At 40.3% G+C, this 21,992-nt stretch overlaps 2 protein-coding genes across 2 annotated transcripts in view; both read left to right on the top strand.

The window, feature by feature from the left end:
- Positions 1 to 3,063: 3,063 nt before the first annotated feature.
- dnaja (DnaJ heat shock protein family (Hsp40) member A) overlaps positions 3,064 to 21,992 on the top strand; it is a 56,125-nt gene continuing 37,196 nt past the window's right edge. The window contains exons 1-2 of the mRNA XM_067234074.1: positions 3,064 to 3,083; positions 10,630 to 10,708. The gene's annotated coding sequence lies outside the window, so the exon portion shown is untranslated. The remainder of the gene's footprint in view (positions 3,084 to 10,629; positions 10,709 to 21,992) is intronic.
- idh3a (isocitrate dehydrogenase (NAD(+)) 3 catalytic subunit alpha) overlaps positions 7,798 to 21,992 on the top strand; it is a 29,068-nt gene continuing 14,873 nt past the window's right edge. Inside the window, 5 exon segments of the mRNA XM_067234115.1 lie at positions 7,798 to 7,824; positions 8,407 to 8,472; positions 10,630 to 10,713; positions 16,391 to 16,505; positions 16,583 to 16,770. Of these exon segments, the coding sequence (XP_067090216.1) occupies positions 7,798 to 7,824; positions 8,407 to 8,472; positions 10,630 to 10,713; positions 16,391 to 16,505; positions 16,583 to 16,770 (480 nt within the window).

Here is a 21,992-nt window from a genome sequence, read left to right as displayed (position 1 = left end):
TCGAATGAATGGAGCAGACCCCCACCCCTCGGCTAGAAGCAACGGCCCCGGTGGATGTAGGTGGTATTGCATTTACGGTTAGGCACCCAGCTCTTCCGGTCGTTTTTATTCTATTAAAGGTGACATGAAATGAAAACTTCACTTTAGGAGGTTATTTAACATTAATATTAGTTCCCCAAGCCTGCCTTTGGTCACCCAGTGGCTAGAATTTTCGATCGGTGTAAACCAAGCCCTGGGTGTTCTTCTCCGCCTTTCAGAAAATGACAGCTCAATTGCTCTGTTTGAAAATCTCCTCTTTGTGACGTCACAAGCAGGAAGGTTACCTCCCCTCTCTGCTTTGCCCGCCCAGATAATCTGGCCCGCCCATAAGAAACTGAGCTACGACCGTGCAAGTGTTTTTATCCTCGAGAGACATCATGGCTTGCAAACGAACAAAGCATTACATTTGCTCAGTTTGGATGTACAAAGGAAAACAAAAATCTTTTTACAGTTCCTTCATCCGAGCCTCTGAAGACCCAGTATCTTAATTTTATTTTCTCTGGATATGCGCCTACACAACTTCTTGTGTAGGCGCATTTGTTTTGTATGTCTGCGCCAAACACTTCAGCCACGACTGTTTCCTCAACTTGAGCTAATACAAAACTGGCCTTGCTGAAATTAAATTCTGGATCAGTACTAACTCTCCTTCGTCCAGCTACTAACCTCGGACAAGTAAGTTAACTAACGCTATATCATTTTGTAGCTTTACTGTATATGGTTACCTAGCTTGCTACCCTTAGAATGTGGCTGTAACATTAGCTCTGCAGCTAACAGCTGAGTTACTGTCGCTAATGGAAAGGTAGATAGCATCGAGTATGTGTGTGTACGTGAGCGTTGTACCCTTGTTTGTTATTTGGATAACCGTTCTGCTGTTGGTGTTATGGCGCGCGCGATATCCACCTTTCCCCTCATCGAAATGACTGAGTGTGTACCTCTGCAAACCAGGGTTATCAGATGAGAATGGGCAAATTCGAGGCATTTTACAGCAACGGGGCTACAGCCATTGCGATACATCCATTGTAAACATTAGCGCATGGTGCTGCCCCTCCGCTGCTCATTAGCATTTAAAGCTTCAGACACCAAAACTTCTGAGGAAAGCTCCTTGTGGGACTGCTAGTAGTGGCTGTAATTCTGCACCAGGGCGGAATTTCGGGAAAGAGACTTATGATACAGTATTAGGGGACCACTAAGAAGCCTATCCACAAGTTTCCACCGCCCCATAGTGCTTTGCGCGAATTGTGGGCTTAACTTCCTGTTGCTACAAGACCGACGTAAACAATCGCTGTCTGTCATTCATTCATTCGTTCTGCAATGTGGGAACACAACCTCACCGAGTTAAAAAACGGCAATATAAATATACCTTTGCCCTCTGCAGTAACTGGATGGGAAGACGAAAAAAAAAAAAAAGGCCTAGGATAACATACAGCAGCATTTTTGCGTACTTTGTTGAGTCTGTGTCTTGCGATGGTCAGGCAATGATGAACCTAAAAAGCTCTGAAGCTTACCAGTATTTGCACAGCGATAAAGTCGGGCGAGTGTGGCTAAAAGAGATCACAGAAGACCTAGTCTACTTGAAAGCTGAAATAGAGCCAAGTCAGAGTCTTAAAACAACCTATCATAAGGCCTGGGTATTGGTATCAAAGACAGGAGTGATACAGACAGCAGGCTGTTCGTGTATTGCAGGGCTAGGACGCTCCTGTAGTCATGCAGCAGCATTACTGTGGAAGGTTAGTAATGATAGTGCTAACAAGAGTAACATGGTCTTGATGTGTGTGTAAAAGTGTCAGGTTTGTAAACGCCGGAGAATCTACTTAAAGCATAGAAGTCGGTTTAGCATGTGATTACAAAATATGAAACCATTCCTTCTTGTAGGTTGAGAATGCAGTCAGGCAAGGTGAGACAGGGACAGCATGTACTGATGTGCAAAGGGAATTGAATAGTGGTGCAAAGAAGAATGTAGGTCTGGTAAAGGCAAAGCATATTAAGTTTAGGCGCCACAGACCCCAGGACACATATCTCCACCCATCAAGGCGAGAACAAATCAATTCCACACCATCTCCCCGACTCTTCAGAAACCATGAGGATTTCAAAACACACATCAACTCCTCAGTAATGGCCACACTCTATCAGCTCCAAACTAATAGTCTTATCCAGCTTGCTTACAGAGCAGATGTAGAGAACAACACTGAGCCAAGCCTAAATTCAGAATTGAGAATAGAGAATCACACTGATCATAGTACACGTCTGACATGTAGGAAGTGTTCAGTGTTTTACCAATCCTATATTGCTTTATCCCCCAATCAAATATCTACATTGGAAATAGAAACAAAGACCCAGAGTAGGTCACAGGTGTGGCATGATGCTAGGAGACTGCGTCTAACTGCAAGCACAGTGAAACAAGTCCCCAAACGACACACCACAGACCCCCAAAGATTTCTCAATGAGCACGTGTACCCCACCTTCACTGGGAACGCAGCCACAAAATATGGCTCTGAAAATGAAGTGAGGGTCATCACACTCCTTTAGAGCAGAGGGCATGCTGTGCACAACAGAGGCCTTGTGGTTCATCCTGACCACCCCTGGTTGGCAGCCAGTCCAGATGGGATCCTTGATGGGACAAAACTTCTCGAGATCAAGTGCCCCTTCAAGAGTCAGATGTCTCTTGAAGAACTTCTCACCCGGCCAAACGGTGACATCAAAATCTTGGAAGATGGAAAGTACCTCATTTGTCCAAATGGAAGAGCTGGATACTACCTTCAGGTAAGCTGGATTGTTTTCAAGGGCAAGATATACTAGCTGCATTATTAGAAGAGATAATTTGAGCTAATATTCATAATTTGGTGCCAATTAAATGTACGGTATGTTTTATTCTTTCAGACAAAAGGCTATGACTAGGCTATGATGTGCCTAGGTCTACATAGCTGCAAACTGGTTGTCTGGACACCAAAGGAACATTTAGAATTGGACATTCCATTCGACAAAGATTACACTGACAAACAAGTAGAGCAACTGGAAAAAAATTATTTTCTACATATGCTTCCCAGGTTGGCTGATGATTTTGGAGGAAAGAAACTACATCTCTGCCCCAAGTACCTCAAACTGTTTTGTAATTAACCCACATATCAGTTGGCAATGTAAGTCTCACTCTGTGAGATGCAAACAATGGTTCAAATACATTTGTAGTATATTTTACAATTCAAAAACAGGAATACATAAATTCATAGACAATGCAAACAATGGTTCAAATACATTTGCAGTATATTTTACAATTCTAAAACAGGAATACATAAATTCATAAACAATGCAAACAATGGTTCAAATACATTTGTAGTATATTTTACAATTCAAAAACAGGAATAAATAAATATATTCAGAAATATACAAGATGTTGTGTAAGATAAATGGTGAAATAAACATCACCATCCCTGATGGGGCAATGGCAACCAGGTACTTCACAGTGTTACTTGCATAGTAATGGCTGTAAGACTGAGCGTGAGTCTAAGTTTTTGGCTTTTTGCAGAATACTCTGTGCAGTCAATGATACAAGTTACATCGGGGAAATGTTGCTGAAAAACCTGTGGCATTGTTGATTTCATTGTGTCACGGGGCAGCCATGGAATGAGGTCCTTGGTGTGCTCAGCAAGGACATCTATCCAATGCGTAACTATTTTACTGACCTGACCTGCCTCGCTAAGTCAGCCAGAACAAAGTTCTGTCTGAGCTTCATAAGTGTCAACAAAACTTGGTTTTGAACTGGTATTGTTGATGACTGGGGCGCAAAACCTTGTAGACAGGAGACAAGAGTGTTGAACACTAGTAGAGGAATCCCTGTGTAAAGCAGACAGTCTTTATCACCTTTCAGTGTAATCTCTGCAATGGACAGTGAGATCTCAGGGGCAGGTGTGATGGGCATGTTAATCTTTTTTATTCTTTGGCTTGTGGTCAAAACACTCCGATTTAAACCAAGTGTTGAGTTTTGTCCGGTTGTAAGTACACCCTCGAACGGCACACGTTGTTCCCGAGCTTTTTAAAGACATAATATTAACTAGCAACAAAGAGTATAGAAGAAATATAAGTTATTTGCTAGCAACAGCAGCGATGTGATTAGCCTCCACCGGAAGTACTCCACCGGAAGTATCTCCCACAAACGTTTACCCAGCAACCACCCCAGGAAACTTGTGGCATCCAAAACAGCATGTCATGTCTCCTTTAAAAGTAATGGTAAATCATTTCAAATCATTAAAAAGGTTTCCTCCTCTTTCAAACTTAACTACTTCAGCATACTTTCAGCTAGAGACACCATTGTTCACAAGACATTCAGCTATTCCCAAATGATTCAGCTTTTTCAAATATTCAGCCAATTTTGAATTATGACAGTTTAAAATACTACATGAAAACTTTTGCTCCTTCTTGATTTTATTGAATGAGCAGCCAGCAGTTCTGATATTCAACTAAATTGTCAAACAAATTCCTCTAACGTTCATATAGTTTAACTTACAGAAACAAGTTATACCTTAAAATGTAGGAAAAAGTGTCCTCTTTCAGCCAATGTAACTACTAAAGCGCTCACATTTACAGATTTTCAGCTATGAGCCTTGAAGCGAGAGCAGCCTTTCAAATTTTCTCACTAACTTCAATGGTGAGGTGGGTAAAATTCGTCAGAGAAAGCCGAAGGAACAAGATTTTGAAACTGCCGATAGAGTCGTATTTCTGACCACACAGACATATAAAGGACATCTCTGGTTTCGGCAGAGTCTTGGGTCTCGGAAAATATCCTTATTTTTTGAATTTGACGTATAGTTTTGCGTCTAGGTTAACTTGTTTGAGGTGTGGATGCTAGGTACATTTCTGTTATTCTCTGCCCAGCTCGTTAGCGATCACAGTTGCGCCATCACTGTGGCAACCAAACAGACACGTACCATGAAAGCAGAATTGGGTACACGTTTTTGAAACTGCCGGTAGAGTTCTATTTCTGACCGCACAGACATATAAAGGATATCTCTGGTTTCGGCAGAGTCTTGGGTCTCGGAAAATATCCTTATTTTTTGGATTGGATGTACAGTTTTGCGTCTAGGTTAACTTGAGGTGTGGATTCTAGTTACATTTCTGTTATTCTCTCTTATAATCGAGCTAGCGCGATGGCTCTCCATAACTAAAAACGGTTCGACTTTTTTTCCACAATCGACCAAATTGGCCAAACAAGGTATGTAGATTGAGTTTAAAGTGTACATAATCTAGCTAGATCGTTTTTATTTTAGCAAGTTTCACAGAAATCTGCAAAAATCGAGGCTCAAGACTGTCATAGCTGACCGTCACGAACAGCCAAACCGGGGTCTCTCGTAAGTGTTCGCTGCAGCTGGCGTTAATCCTACGAACAAACGCTTCGTAACTGGAAAGTTTTTACTTTTAATTGACGATATTGAACACAGATGTTAAGTAACTTGTCTTGATGTTAAGTAAGTTTTCAATTTGAAGCAGTAAATCTAACACAGTAGGAATTCTCCCACGACATCCGCTCGCTCTGCTTTGACTAACAAATATGTTTTCTCAGTCCACCATACATTAGACAAGCTAATTTTCGAGCACTTTCGATACAAGATACAGGCCATGTTAGAGTTGATATTTATATATATATTTATAATTGTGTGGGCAATGTAGAACAGCAGACAGATTTGAAATATGATCTTTTGTTATGGCCATTCTAGTGACACTACGACTGTCATCATACGGCGAAACCAGGTCACATAGCTAGCTAGCGTCACTGTGTCCAATCCCGACCGGTTTTTAGCTAACATTCTGATAAAATGCCACTTCAAATATTGATAAAAATAATCGTATCACGTTTTCAGCTGATTTACTGATTTCACGTTAAGCTTTAACTTCTTACCTTTCGATTTTTAAATATTGTTTAAAAATTTTGAGTTAGCTTAGCCTTTACTAGAGCCGGTCAAAAGACGCTGGCGCCGGTAAATTAGCCGTACGCTACCGTTGTCCAAACCCGACCGCACTTCTAAACACTGGCCGCTGCTGTTTTTCTGGGGATATTAACTTGATCCAGGGTCACCAAACTGACCATCAATGCTGTCAACATATCCGGGGACGTAGTTATGTCCTCCACAATAAGATATCACGCTTCAACATTTCCAAACTATGCGATAAAATCTCAATTTGACTGTATACCACCACCTGCTGGATGTTTTGTTGAACTCTTCTCAAAGTTTGCTAGCCCCCATCCCTTCCTCCCCTCGACTACACATCACGTCACACATGATCGTGTATTTTCATTAGCAAAACAAAGTAGTGTTAAGCTAGCATTGAAATACACTCATATGCTAACCCATAGTAGCAGTACGATGACAACACAGACACACTTGTCAGAGTAAAGATTGTCGCCCAAGCGCCGCCCGAGTGTTGCCGAGTGGTCTTTCGGCCAAAGTAACTTTCCTATGTTATTTAGACATTGACAGTAAACGTCCATATATGTTCATGAAATTTTATACGTAGATTGTTTGGTATGCCTAAAATAATACTACTTACACTTTGCTGGCGATAGCAAAAGAAAATGCTGGCAAAAAGACCGGAAACTGAGTGTCCAAACCCCGTTCGGGTTTGGACAATAGTAGTTTACAGCGGTCGGGATTGGACACAGTGACGTTACGTTTTTCCAGACATAATATTCGTTACCTAGCTACAAACAAATGCTTCGTAACTGAAGAGTATTTACTTTTTATTGGCGATATTGACAACATAGGTTAAGGAACTTGTCTTAAATCAAAAGATGGTCTCCGTTTTCAATTTGGAGCAGTAGATATGGCTTACTGTAGAAAGTCTCCCATTGCATCCTCTCTCTAGCTTTGCTTCGGCTACAGATGGACGACAATCACGATGCATGCGTTATTCACGCCTACGGTGTTAATACAGTCTGTAAAATACCACTTTGACACACTTGCAAGATGATCCGCTGGGTAGATGTAGCTCTTATTTACTATCCACAATAGTTCAGCTTTTTTTGCAGCAGCATTTTAATCAGAGTTAGCTCCAGGTCCTCTCTAAAATACATTTCAGACCTTTTGAATCCTGAGCAAATGACTTTCTACTAAATTTTCAAATTCTTCTGAATTATTTATCTTTTAGCATTTTTCTTCTATTTTCTGTAGTTTTATGCTTTCGTCCAGCTCCAGACCCTTTCAAAAATACCTTTTGGGCTTTTAAGCTTCAGCTTATAACTTTCTACTAAATGTTCACTATTTTCAGCTTTTTTAGCATGGTCAGCTATCACTGCTGTTTCGCAGGAACAGCCTTTTCTAGTTTATTTTCGCCCCCCTAAGGATCAGTCAATATTTGGACTACATAGACAACCTAGGTGTCAATAGTTTCGTATTGGTAGCGATGGCGTTGGTTGTATTTTTATTTACGTTCAGTTGCATGGTGTAAGTAGAAATTGCGTTTTTGTGGTGAAAAGTGAAGCTAACGTGGCTAATTTGCTAGCCACAGTCACTGACGTTACTAACGTCACGAAAATACCTGTGACTACCTGTAGCAGAACATTTGTTTCGTCAACTTTTGACGTCTGTACACGTTCAAATGTAACGTCTGTACACGAACGAGAATTCAGACGTTTTGGCACAGTTGGCGTTCCATAATATAAAACGGTTATCTTCATTGGAAGGTGCAGTCATTTGTACTGTAGCATCTGAATTTGACACAGTGCAGCAGCTCCTCCTCTGCTACTGTCTGACTGTTGTTGCTGAGGTGAGGATGGCTGGAAAAACTTGGAGGTTAACGGTAAGCGCCGAGAAGTAGATTTAAGATGTAAACTGGATGTTGTATCAAATACATGTTCTATGCCATTTGAACTCTGATAGGTTTAATTACATTGTCAATTTGCTGAAATCAATTTGTGGCGGAGGGAATCTGCATCGTGCGCGCGGCCTGTCAGTACCATGCCCTTCAGTAACCGGCGATGTTGCGATACTACTAGCAGGAAACTCTTTCCATAGCTTGTGTACACTAGGTAACTATCACAGTAACCTACTACTTTAACGATTAATCTCACTTTCCTGCCAATGCCAATACAACCATTACATCAACGAATTAGCTTGTCACCCAAACTATGCTTGCTAGCTAGCAACTGTCAAACAGCATTGCCTGCTTAGTTATGTCTGGACACTGGCCTGATTCATCACGTCTGTGTTGTGTACTTAGCGCTAGCTAGCTATAGCCTGTTATAATAATCAATATGTTTTAGCTTCAGTAGCTATAGCTAGGCTAGAGCTATATAGTTGAAAAACGAACGTTAGTTTGCGACCCTTATATAAACTAGTCTAAATGTTTGCATAGCTAACATTCCTATTATAACCTTTGCAGATACTAAACCTACTGGGAAAATATGGTTTATGGATCAGTGACAAGAATAAAATCAAGCCTCAGGAAGTAAGGTTATCATTGATATTTGAATACCAGGTACCATTGAATAATGGTACCTGGACCTACTGAGAATTGTGAACAACTTATCACAAAATCATGAAAAAACACATTTATGTCAATGTCTTGCTCGCAGATCTTGCACCTCTTTTTCTCAACCGTAAGATCTGCTTTTACTACCATATTGTCACCATAGACCAGTCTATCTGTTCAGTGTCTAGTGCTTTTGAATAGTTGAACATTATAAGAGCTGTGCTACAAGCACTACATGTGAAGCGTCTTTTAAAATGTTTTCTTCTGTAAAATATCTTAATATTTATATAAGGATTGGGCTCAATGTCATTTGTCGTTCTCAGACAACCATGATATTGTAGTGCACTGGATCAGACATGAAGCAGCAGTCAGTAATAGTTTGGCAGATGATTCCTTGGCTTATTTTATGCATGTTTCCATGCATCCTAGGGGTGTCACAATACCAAAAATGCAGTAGTCGGTGCCAATACCAGTAAAATAACACGATTCTCGATGCCGATTTCGATACCACATAAAAAAAAGATTTCTAAGATTCTATGCACTTGAACTTCTTTATTAACCCGTAAAGGAGTAGCGTCGCACATATGTGATCCTTCGAATGCGGGTCTCACAGCGTAACGTCTCACATATGCCATTTCGAACATTCCAACTCAATATTTTCCGATAGACAAAAACTATGCGACAAATGCTTTAATATGGCTTCAAATTGTACTAATGAGAAGGCTAACAACTAACACTAGCATGGTAGTAGCATTGCTACGAGTATTATGCTAGCTAATTTAGCCAGGAAGCTAACGAAAGCTAGCTAGCTACTGTTTCCGATAAATAAATTGCGCTGTGGGGACCGTCGGAAATATTTAGAACTCACACGTCTAAAATACTTGAAAAGTATCACAATGTCATAACAAGACATCAAACATGTGCAATATAGCATAAAACAACATAATAAAGTGCAATTAATGCTCATAGTGCAACAAGTACTGGAACACTGAAGCGTATCCTGCCCCCATCAGTTCCGGAAGAGGCGAACACTGGCATCGTTGCTAACGGTGCCTACGGTGCTTCAAAAAGTGGGCATCGTCGGTGTTTTGTCATTTTAGAACCGGAAGGTGTCGGTAGTATTGGTTCTCGTGACATCCCTAATGCATCCCAGGTTGTAATTGAGTGCCGCTAAGGTAGAAAGAGCTATATAAATGCAGTCCATTTAATTGCATATGTTAGCTTCTGCACCTCAAATATCAAATTTTTCTCAAATAAACTAACCTTTGAGGCTGTAGGCTACCGCGTTTGAACTAATGCGAATAATTCGCAATTAAATGAAACTAAGCAAGAAATATTAAATTCCCTATTAGCAAAATAGGGAAATTCGCTTTTACAACCGATATTCAGCTGCTTTCAAAGGGGCTGGCTAGCAAACAGAATGACAATATAAAGTGGATATACTTTCAGATATATATCAGTGAATTGTTACATTAATTAATGTGTTTACTGATGTCAACTTCCAGCACATTGCAAAATTACAAGAGCTGTATGGTGAATTAGGCCTACAATTATGACAACTGGGTCAACCATTGTGCGTGTAATGACTTCTGTTATGAACTACATGTTTAGATGTTTGTGCTGGTAAGACATTTTAACAGAACCAATATAGTAAATTTTTATCAACATAACATAAGCAATATATAACGTAGGAAACGGAAGACAAATTAAGGCTACATAATCATTTGCATGAATGTAGGCTACCACAGCATTGGCAATTTGAGTAGAATAGATTTGGAGGTTGAACAAGTACTTCAGAGATGACAGAGAATTTCAATTGTGATCTGAGAAGTATAGATGCCAACATCACTGGGAAGAAATGTCATCACCAGCTGCATCACAGGCACTGCACTATCTATAATTCCAGGAATATGTGTGTGTGTGCCACCAATTTTATCACGGCACTATGCACTAGTATATAAAAATCGAGGAACACCAATGCAAACACTTATGTACTTGTGGGGTGTATATAGTTGTGGTGTGATTTCACAATACTATTGATATTTTCGGTATCCTTCTAAAAAGGTTGTTTTCATTAGGCTATATAAAACATGTCATCTCTTGGATCTTCTGTTTTCCTATTTATCCTCACAGATGCAGACTGTTACTTTAATCCCGGGAGATGGAATTGGTCGAGAGATATCCACGGCTGTTATGAAGATTTTTGATGCAGGTGAAGTAAACTATTGACTTGCAGATTAGATTCTCTTGTCCTCTTTGAACTCTGTGTCCCTATTAAGACTCTGTAAAAGCCCAGAAGTGTTGTATAAACAGACAGGTGTTTTACTAACCAATGTTAGCTACCAGTGGGCAGTTTGGACTATTTGCACTTTCAAAATTGATGGTCTTGTTCCTCCGGTAGGAGGGAACCTATTGTTTTTGTTAGTATTCCTATTATTATTATATTTCTCCGTTAAATGGCTCAATAGGTCAAAAAGTCCTTGACCCGATTTTTTCAAATTTGGCCCAATGATAAAACAGGTCACTCACTACTCCCAGACCGCTAATGGCCCATGTACGCCCATAGGTGGCGCTATAAGCCACGCCCAAAGTCTACGTGATTTCCCCAGCACCCCATTATTCCAAAATGCCTGAAAATTGGTATACATACCTTATTTCTCATGGGGAACAAAAAAAACTCAAGAACCCATAAGGTCCGCCATGATAGATTTTGCTGTACTGTCCAAATTTGGTACAACCTTCAAAACCCTTCTCCTCATGAACTAAATATCCAATCGACTTGAAAATTGTTACAGATTTGTAGAACACATGTCTTTCTATAGGGTCAAATTGAATAAGGAATGCAATACAAAATGGCTGAAAGAAATGTATTTATGTAAATGTCCACATTGCCACAATATCTTTGTGTTAATAAATCAAATATGATTTTGACTGTACATTTGTACATTTGTATTTTTTGTAATATTTGTATTTTTGTATTTTTATATTGTAATTTACGGCAACTTATATTTATCCCACTTAGTACTGCTAGTTTATGTACCCTTAGTATAGTTAGTCCACATATTTAAATTTTAGGTATATTTAATATTTATTGTATGCACCTTCCTGCCAAAGCAAATTCCTTGTCTGTGCAAACTTTCATGGCGAATAAATCCCTTTCTGATTCTGATTCTGATGGTTTTTCAAACCTTTGTGCCTTCAAGATGACATCATTCTGAAGTACCATTCGCAATTTCACCTTGATATGTCAATATATGATTGAATTCAATTGAATTGCTCCATAGCTCGCGTGCTCCAAATTCTCAGACTCATCCTGTCCCTTGACACTAGGGTGACCACCTGTCCCGCTTTGCGTTGTGTCGCTCAGCATTTTCACCCCTTGTCCCGCACGTCCCATATCGAAAATGCTGTGCGATACAGCGCAAAGCGGGACAGGTGGTCACCCTACTTTACACACGCGCAAGCTTGGCGAGACGCACACACATCCTTTCTGGAAATTGTGTGCTGACCAACCCCCCACCCTCGGTTTTTAGCTCCTGTTTCATTTCGCTTCCAATCGCAGCTCGCTGTTACGAATATAAATTATTTTTCGGCGGCCATTGTTGTTTTCAACTGGAATCGCCTGATAGTGTTGGAGGCAGCCACGTTCGGTAAGTCATATCACCTATTTTTGCACATTTTAAGCTAGAATCAATGATTGGGTTCGTGAAAGTACACTAGTCTTGAATTATGGTGAAGGTTTTAGCACTTTTAGACCTTTAGATCGTGAGTCTGAAGTGACTGAAAACCGAACTCGAAAAGTAGCTAGCTCTAGCTTTTTTCCTCTGTGTTTTGAATTAGTGAATAATTTTGCATCTCGGCGAATTGGTCATCAAAAAGGTCGAGGAGGGCAGCCTTTAGGAGAAAAAGCAATTCCCCACAGACCTGTCGGCTCAGAATTTTAATTTGGGGCGTGACAGTCTTTGTAATAAGCCTATGTGCCAGGGAGACCTCATAGGCTTAGGCGGCAGCCATGTTTTGGTCGCGTCATGGTCATAAGTTCACCATTTTACAGTTAGGTCTACACGAAAAAGGACGAGGAGGGCAGCTTTTAGGAGATGTGGGAATTGTGCTTTTAGCCAGATGCTCCGATTATTTTTGTGATTTGTGGACTTGCAATTGGAGTGATACTGCGTCCCGGGGGTACATTGTTTTGACGTTAGCCTCAGAGTCAGACTTGGCTCGCCCACTTGCAGTGTGTAAACAATTTTGTATTTCACTCAATTCTACTCCAAAAACATCAGGGAGGACTGTTTTTTGTAGACAAGAGCCTGCTAAAGATAGCCAGTATCTCGGATGTTTCAAAGCGAGCCTGTTTCATTCGTCATATGCACTGAGAAAACGATCTACGTTAGCTGGGCTAGTTTTTCCAATTTCAGTAAGTCAGGCTATTTAAAGGTCTCCGACAGTCAGAATCACTGTTTACAGGCAAAGGTCGAGCTGGGGCCTGTACCCGACAATAATCTTCCAAACTTTGTCTACTCCTCCTGCGTGAAATATTGTACTACAAACATATCAGGAATACAGACATATAATACAGACAAAAATCAACAAAGTCGCTGCTGCCAAGCTGGCAGAAAATGGCAGACGCTGTAAATGCGTAAGCTACATGACTTATTGATATCTTGTGCCCCAGGCACAAGATGTGACCAGGCACAAGATGTGACCATAATTACACGTGTGCATTCCATAACGTTAAACTTTTGTTGCTGTATTATTTTACCTGGCAGTGGCAAACGATCGTGGGAGCAAATAAAAAATAAATATAAAACCATAATTCAAAACGTTAAGTAGCCGTAGGTAATACCTACTTGCACATATTTTAAGGCTAACAAGTACAAGGCTGAATTGCCTGAGTCAGTCCCTTTTGTAGGATATTGGTATAGCTACAAAGGGCCTATAGAACAATGAAATTGCTTGCAGCCAACAGGAAGAAAAATAAGGCATGAAAACTGGGGGGGCCCTCCTACACAGGACTTCACTCCTGCTGAGGAGCTGGCCCTCTCCAGCTATCAGGGTCGCCCCATGATGGAAGGAGTGGAAGGGGGCATTTCTTCAGACCCTGGTGGCAGCAGCTCGGAAACCCAAGTATATGTATGTTTCAAGTATCTGACTATCTATGTGGTCTATGTGACCATGTTCATTCAACAACTATTTATGAATATTGTAGGAGTGAAATGTATTACTGTTCTCTGCAGTGACAGGAAATACAGTGGTGTTGCTGCCACCACCCATTGTTGTCCCACTGTGCCATACAGAGGTAACAGTGAAACTAATAGTCATACGCCAGTATGTATGCCATATGTGGTTGCTGAATATTGATCAAATATGCCATTTACTTTCTCAAGTGGAGGTCCTAGATGATCAGGAAACTGTGACTGCCTGCTCAGAGAGCATTTTGGGGGTACACTTTTGAGTTTTATTTACCACTTGCAACACAGATGGTGAGAGTGTGTGAACGTGTGGCTGTGATTGAAGTGTCTGTAATGACTTGCTAATGGTGGTGGTCTGAACATGAGACACAAGTCCTTACAGTGCTCATTTCAAATATATGACTCCATTTATTAAATTGCGGTGTTAAAGGAACGTCTTCCTCCCCCTGAGCCTATAGGCCTCCACTTTAAGGCCAAGACAAAGACACAAATTATAAGCAATGAACCTTGAAACAAAGTAGTCAAATGGACACCTTCAACTTTCTCCAAGTGTGCCTTGCAAAGGGACAATGTTCTTTGTTTCAGGTTGGAGCAGACAATGTGAGGGCCCTGTATAAAAGAACCCTGGAGCTCGATATAGAGTATAAGAGGCTTTTAATTAAAAAAAATAAGGCTGGCATTTCTGTGTTCCTAGGGAAGGGAGAACACATAAGGATGTATTTGTTAAACTTGGTCTTTTTATACCTTTTTGTGGCTTTTTTTGTTGTGCATTTTGAGTCTTTTGTGGGGTTTTTCACCATTTCTTTCTTTCAATGTCCTATTTATTCTTTTTGAAAAATGCTATAAAAGTGAATGAAACATCCAAATTCAATGAAAGTAGTGAAATGATCATTTATTTAACTTGTGAAGAGCATTGTATGGTACCATACACATTGTTCTTTTTGGTTTGAAATGTTTTGGTTGAAAGAAACACAAATTTCTGATATGGAAATGATTAGAAAAAGGGGAGACACCCCAGGGATAACATATCAACATGAAACCTCCCCAGTTGATAACTAATATTAGGTCAAATATTGTTTTCATTACTAGTTTAGTTTCCTCAAGGATCACAATGACTCTTGCTTAGAGACTTGTTGCTCTTGTGGTTAGTGGTAACTGATTTCAATTTTTGTTCTCGCTGTGATATATTGTTTTTTATTACTGTTGCTGTTTTAAAAGTTCAGGGGTGTAATTGTTGGATATGAAGCCCCCACCCTCCACTCCAGAGACAGTTGGTGACAGAGAGGTCCAGACATTACGTTAAACATAGTCATGCATTAAGAGTAGAGTAAAAAATACAGATCCCCCCTTTCGGAATAAAGTTCGACTGATCTGATTTGTTGATTTCTGTTGCTATGAAAACCAGTTTAGCCAAGCTAACTAACATTGTTTTTAGCTAGCTTGCATTACCATTCAATAGCCAACAAAAGTAAAAATAGCTTGCTAATCGAGCAGAACTTGTTAATGCAGGAGACTCAGAGACCTTACCACGTCACTAGCATCTCATCATATCACGCAGTCGGCACACAGATAGATAATCAGTTGTCAGCGCTCTTGAGTACCCAGCATGCAGTGCGGCATGTCAAAAAACGCAAATACTTGTGGAAAATAGTTCGGTTACAACGGACATGCGAGGGATTTCAGTTGTTGTGTTCGTTCAGTTAGATGTTTGTAATGTTATTTTTTGTTAGTTAATATAATCTGGTTGGTCACCTTGAGTGTGCATGTCGTGTAGTTTAATGGGAACAGAGTCGGCCGTTTTACTATCAGAGGCTACACTCGTAAGGAACTGGACGTGGACTGTACCCGGGTTGCACCCTAGCCAGTTGCCTATGAGGCTATTCTTGAGATCTACTCAAGAAGAAAGTGAATACCCTTGGTTCTCAAGCAATCTTTGAGAAAGTATGAAAACGATGTTGCGGTTGATATGTATTGATTGTGGGAAATCATTTTTGGACTACATCTAAACCTCATGCGGCTGCTGCAGCATTTCTGTTTTGGCATGACCTGCGCTGGGAGAGAGGGAAACAGCATGGATGGGGATAGTGTGCGGGCAGATGTGTCTTTATATAGGGTGAAATGGAATGAGAAATGCAATACAAAATGTTTGAAAGGGGTGTATTTATGTAAGTGTCCACATTGCCTCAATATCTTTGTGTCAATAAATCAAATATAATTTTGACTGATGGTTTTTCAAACCTTATTGGCTTCAAGGTGACATCATCTCTGATGTACCATGTGCAATTTTATGCAATTTTACCTTGAAATGTCAACCGTTTCTTAACCTTTGTCCCAAAGCTCATACTCTGCCCTTTCTACTCATACAATCTCAACAGTTGGTGTGTAGCAGAGAGGATAGAGAGACTGACTTGTGACCTTATGCTCATGAGTTCAAATCCCCATTCAGCCTATTGTTGTTGGCCAAACATGAAGTAGTTTTGCTCTCTTGTTGTCCAAGTCTCGATCCATCTTCAACAGTGTACATGTTTATAATATTTTGCCATTTTGCGGAGGAACCCGCGTCGCTGCTTGCAGCTATATTTTATAATTGACATATAGTTGGCACACCTTTGTAAATGTATCTTTGTACCTTAATTCACCTAGATTACATGGAGCAATGAGGTGTTAATTATGCCTAATTGAATACACACTTTTCAATCAAGGCACCGATTCAATGGGAAGAGAGAAATGTTACAGCTATAAAGGGACCAGGGGGCAAGTGGCTGATTCCACTTGAAGCAAAAGAATCAATGGACAAGAACAAAATAGGACTTAAAGGTACAAAATTCTCATTTCCCCACCAAATCACTTTTGTTGTCTGTTTGGTAGTTGCATAACCATTACTTCCTATGTAGGGCCTCTAAAGACCCCCATTGCGGCCGGCCACCCATCCATGAACCTGCTTCTGAGAAAGACCTTTGATCTGTATGCTAATGTGCGTCCCTGTGTGTCCATCGAGGGCTATAAGACTCCCTACACTGATGTGGATCTGGTTACCATTCGTGAGAATACTGAGGGAGAATACAGCAGGATTGAACATGTGGTATGTGGCACAGTGTACCATTACATTAAATGTAATGACATGAAACAAGGTATCTTCAGTTATGTTTTTGTTTCATTAGGGTTCCTCCGGTAGGAGGGAACCTATTGTATTCGTTAGTTTTTTTATTATTATTATTATTATTATTAATCTTCTCCTTGCGCCACAATAACTCAACATGTTATTGGTAACAAATTTTCTAATTTGGCACATTGATACTACATCCAAGTGGGTACCCCCACACCAAATATGGGACACCTTCGACTGTAGGGGGCGCCACAGGCCACGCCCTAAAGTCCGATTTTCAAAGTGATGGCATTTCCACCCCATTGCTCCAATTCTTCTGAAACTTGGTGTGCATGGCTCATTTTTCATGAGTAACAAAAAAGCCTCAAGGACCCATAAGGTTCGCCATGATGTATTTTCCTGTACAGTGATAATTTGGGAAAACCTTCAAAATTCCTCTTCTCTTGAACCAAAGCTCTAATTTACTTGAAATTTTGAAAGGATATGTATCATGGATGTATCTAAAAACGTTAGTTAAGACAGTTGAATCAAATACAAAATGGCTGAAAGGGATGTACTTATGTAAATGTCCAGTTCAAATCCCCGTTCAGCCTATTTTTGGTGGCCAAACATGAAGTAGTTTTGCTCTCTTGTTGTCCAAGTCTCGATCTTCTACAGTGTACATGTTTATAATATTTTGCCATTTTGCGGAGGAACCCGCATCCCTGCTTGCAGCTATATTTTTTTATATTGGAGTTCAAATGACTTCCCAGATACTCACAATTCTCTACTACTTTTCCCAAATATTTTGTATTTTGTCTTTTGATTATCAAAGAATTATCCTATCCTTCATTTCTGGGTTGTTGAAATGTATTTATTGTAGGGCTTGAGGCACTACTACTACTATGCATTTGTGCCTCAATGCAGATAGACTTCAATTGACATTTGTATCTGCATAACTGACACCAAGACCTCCTTCACTGCCCCCCTGCAGTGAGCTTGTGAATCAGGCCCATTAACTGTATATGTGTAACGGGTGTGAACCTGTGAAACTCACTCCTCAGGTATGTAACATTTTTTACGTTATAATGGAAAGCAAGTGATGAAGAAAATCAAAGTACTAAGTCCTTGGGTTAATTTTTCTAAGTTTGAAAACAGCACAAAAACTTCCAGAGTTTGATGCAAAGTGTTTAATCAGAATCCAATACAAACAGGGGGATTCCTTTCAAATGTGAGCCAAATTCTGCAGAATCAGACTGAGAAATATTCTCCGGACATAACCTTTTATGTCAAAACCTTATCAGTTCTGTGCATTTGCTATTGGTACAATATTGTTTTATTACAAATGCATAATTCATTTTACACTCTATTGGTCTCTCTCTGTAGAGGCTTCAAATTACAGGTGCACAGAGAAATCATCTATGTTTTAGACTTACTCTGACCTTGATGGCCAGACACACTGGGCGTTTTGTTGTTTTCTATGGTGAGAACCTGATCTTATAGCCTTCTTTCACACCCAGCCCCAATCATCCAAAATAACACTTTTGGGGCTTAATTTTCCTTCTATATCTTAGGGGAAATACTAAACAATCAATGGCTTTGCATCAGGGTTTTCCAGTAGTGTAACATATAAAAGTACAAAGTACATACAGTTAGGTCCATAAATATTTGGACATTGACACAATTTTCATCATTTTGGCTCTGTATACCACCACAATGGATTTGAAATGAAACAATCAAGATGTGCTTTAAGTGCAGATTTTCAGCTTTAATTTCAGGGTATTTACATCCAAATCAGGTGAACGATGTAGGAATTACAACACATTTGATATGTGGCCCCCCCTTTTTTAAGGGACCAAAAGTAATTGGACAATTGGCTGCTCAGCTGTTCCATGGCCAGGTGTATGTTATTCCCTCATGGGATTTCGTTATTTCATTGACAAGGAGCAGATAAAAGGTCTAGAGTTCATTTCAAGTATGATATTTGTGTTTGGAATCTGTTGCTGTCAACTCTCAATATGAAGTCCAAAGAGCTGTCACCATCAGTGAAGCAAGCCATCGTTAGGCTGAAAAATCAAAACAAACCTAATCAGAGAGATAGCAAAAACATTAGGTGTGGCCAAATCAACTGTTCATTCGGTACATTCTTAAAAAGAAAGAACGCACTGGTGAGCTCAGCAACACCAAAAGACCACGGAAAACAACTGTGGTGGATGACAGAAGAATTCTTTCCCTGGTGAAGAAAAACCCCTTCACAACAGTTGGCCAGATCAAGAACACTCTCCAGGAGGTAGGCGTATCTGTGTCAACAATTAAGAGAGGGTTCACCACAAGATGTAAACCATTGGTGAGTCTCAAAAACAGGAAGACCAGATTAGAGTTTGCCAAAAAACATCTAAAAGAGCCTGTACAGTTCTGGAACAACATCCTATGGACAGATGAGACCAAGATCAACTTGTACCAGAATGATGGGAAGAGAAGAGTATGGAGAAGTGAAGGAACTGCTCATGATCCAAAGCATACCACCTCATCAGTGAAGCATGGTGGAGGTAGTGTTATGGCGTGGGCATGTATGGCTGCCAATGGAACTGTTTCCCTTGTATTTATCGATGATGTGACTGCTGACAAAAGCAGTAGGATGAATTCTGAAGTGTTTCGGGCAATATTATCTGCTCAGATTCAGCCAAATGCTTCAGAACTCATAGGACGGCGCTTCACAGTGCAGATGGACAATGACCCGAAACATGCGAAAGCAACCAAAGAGTTTTTTAAGGCAAAGAAGTGGAATGTTCTGCAATGGCCAAGTCAATCACCTGACCTAAATCCAATTGAGCATGCATTTCACTTGCTAAAGACAAAACTGAAGGGAAAATGCCCCAAGAACAAGCAGGAACTGAAGACAGTTGCAGTAGAGGCCTGGCAGAGCATCACCAGGGACGAAACCCAGCGTCTGGTGATGTCTATGGGTTCCAGACTTCAGGCTGTCATTGACTGCAAAGGATTTGCAACCAAGTATTAAAAGTGACAATTAGATTTGATTATGTTAGTTTGTCGAATTATTTTTGGTCCCTTAAAAAGGGGGGGGCCACATATAAAATGTGTTGTAATGCCTACACCGTTCACCTGATTTGGATGTAAATACCCTGAAATTAAAGCTGAAAGTCTGCACTTAAAGCACATCTTGATTGTTTCATTTCAAATCCATTGTGGTGGTATACAGAGCCAAAATGATGAAAATTGTGTCAATGTCCAAATATTTATGGACCTAACTGTACATTTATGTATTATTATGCAAAATATTGAATGAATGAAAAAACGAAGGATATCCCTTTCTTCATGAACTACCAGCATCAAATGATAATAAACAATATATCATTGGCAATTTCTTTAAGACTGCAAGGGAAGCTCAGCTTCCCCTAACATTTCAAAAAAATTATGGTCAAATATGTACTATTGTGTTAAAATTTTAAATGCGTTACAACACGTTCATATCGAAGATGAGTTCGTTTAGAATCAGCTACATATATTAGCAGGTCGACTGACAGTGAATTTCCCTGTTGAAGCTCAGCTTCCATGGACTTCAATGGGGCTGCTTTGAACAGGTTTCTTCAGTGCTTCGAAACTATACGGTCATTGGATAAGTGCTGCGATTATGTCCCGCCCTGGACGCTCAGCGTCTCTGGGGTTGAATGTAGGAGTGGGCTGGCCTAGACGCTTGGCTTCCGTGTGATGATTGGAGGGTCTGTCGAAAGACTGCATCTCCTTTTGATTGACAGTGATTTTGTACTATAAAAGTCACCGAAGCTATTCAAGCTCAGTTTCCCCTAACATTTCAAAATATTAATGGCCAAATATTTACGATTGTGTTAACATTTTAAATGCGTTAGAACACGTTCATATCGAAGACGAGTTCGTTCAGAATCAGATATATTAGCAGGTCGACTGACTGATTTCCTTCTCATACTTTCCTGTAGTGCCACGGTGCATTTCCCTGTTGAAGCTCAGCTTCCATGGACTTCAATGGGGCTGCTTTGAGCATTTTTTTCAGTGCTTCGAAACTATACAGTCATTGGATAAATGCTGCAATTATGTCCCGCCCTGGACGCTCAGCGTCTCTGGGGGTGAATTGAGGAGTGGGCTGGCCTGGACGCTGGGCTTCCGCGTGATGATTGGAGGGTCTGTCGAAAGACTGCATCTCCTTTTGATTGACAGCGAATTTGTACTATAAAAAGGCGAGCTCGGTCGCCTCGCAGATTTTGCAAGTGCAGTCGAAAGACAAACTGCTGCAACATATTTCTTGGTATTTGCTTGGCGAAATTGCTAGCCAATTTTCATCATACATTTCATACAATTATATACCACATTCGTTGTCAGTTTAACCTAATTCCCACATTTCCTCCTTCGAATTTAATATTGTTTCGTTAGATCGTTCATTCATTCAAGTAGGCTATGCTAGTGTCGTAGGGGTGAACTAGCCAGTGAGCTAGCCAAATAAATTGAAACATTTTATGATGTAGGCCGAAAATGAGCTTCCCCTCTTTGAAAGACCATCAGCCGCCACTGCAATATATATATATCTTTTATTATTATTTTTAGGGGTGCTGAGATGAAATTTAGGGGTGCTTGGCGACCCCTAAAAAGGGTCTCAAATTGCCACTGAATTGTACCCTCTCTAGTGACATTAATAATTGCATTGCAGGTTAATATAAAGTGTGCCCCTAAATTTTCTGCTTGTGCTACTAAAATGTTCAGTCAAGGGCTACTGTGCTCCTAGTAAATAAAGTTAGTCTGGAGCCCTGCCCTGAGCGCCTCATCAGCATTATGGTTGCCCTCAAAGGGCCAGATGTAACAATGTTTATAATGTAAAAACGTCGTTTTTAGCTGTAGCTTTTGTGAACATATTCTGCTGCGATTGCATTCCGCCTTTAAATTCTTGGACAATCTGCAGTTTTTCTTGGAGGTTAAATTTGGCAGATTTATCTCCGTATTTTGTGTCAAATGCCTACGGAGATTGTACTCTTTAACGACCGATCGCATCAGCGCGCATCAGGCGAATAGGCATCAGCCTATTCAATAAGGCAGCTGTTGTGCTGCATTATAGGATTTGTAGTTTGCGTATTTTTGGTGCTTCATATCACCGGACCATTCAAAAATAATATATATATATATATATATATAAAATGATCTCGCGGGCCGGATATAATTGTGCGCCGGGCCGG

This window comes from Osmerus mordax, chromosome 4, assembly GCF_038355195.1.
Source record: "Osmerus mordax isolate fOsmMor3 chromosome 4, fOsmMor3.pri, whole genome shotgun sequence".
Taxonomy (NCBI): Eukaryota; Metazoa; Chordata; class Actinopteri; order Osmeriformes; family Osmeridae; genus Osmerus; species Osmerus mordax.
Note: the sequence above shows the minus strand (reverse complement) of the source record. Positions and strands in the feature narration are given on the sequence as shown.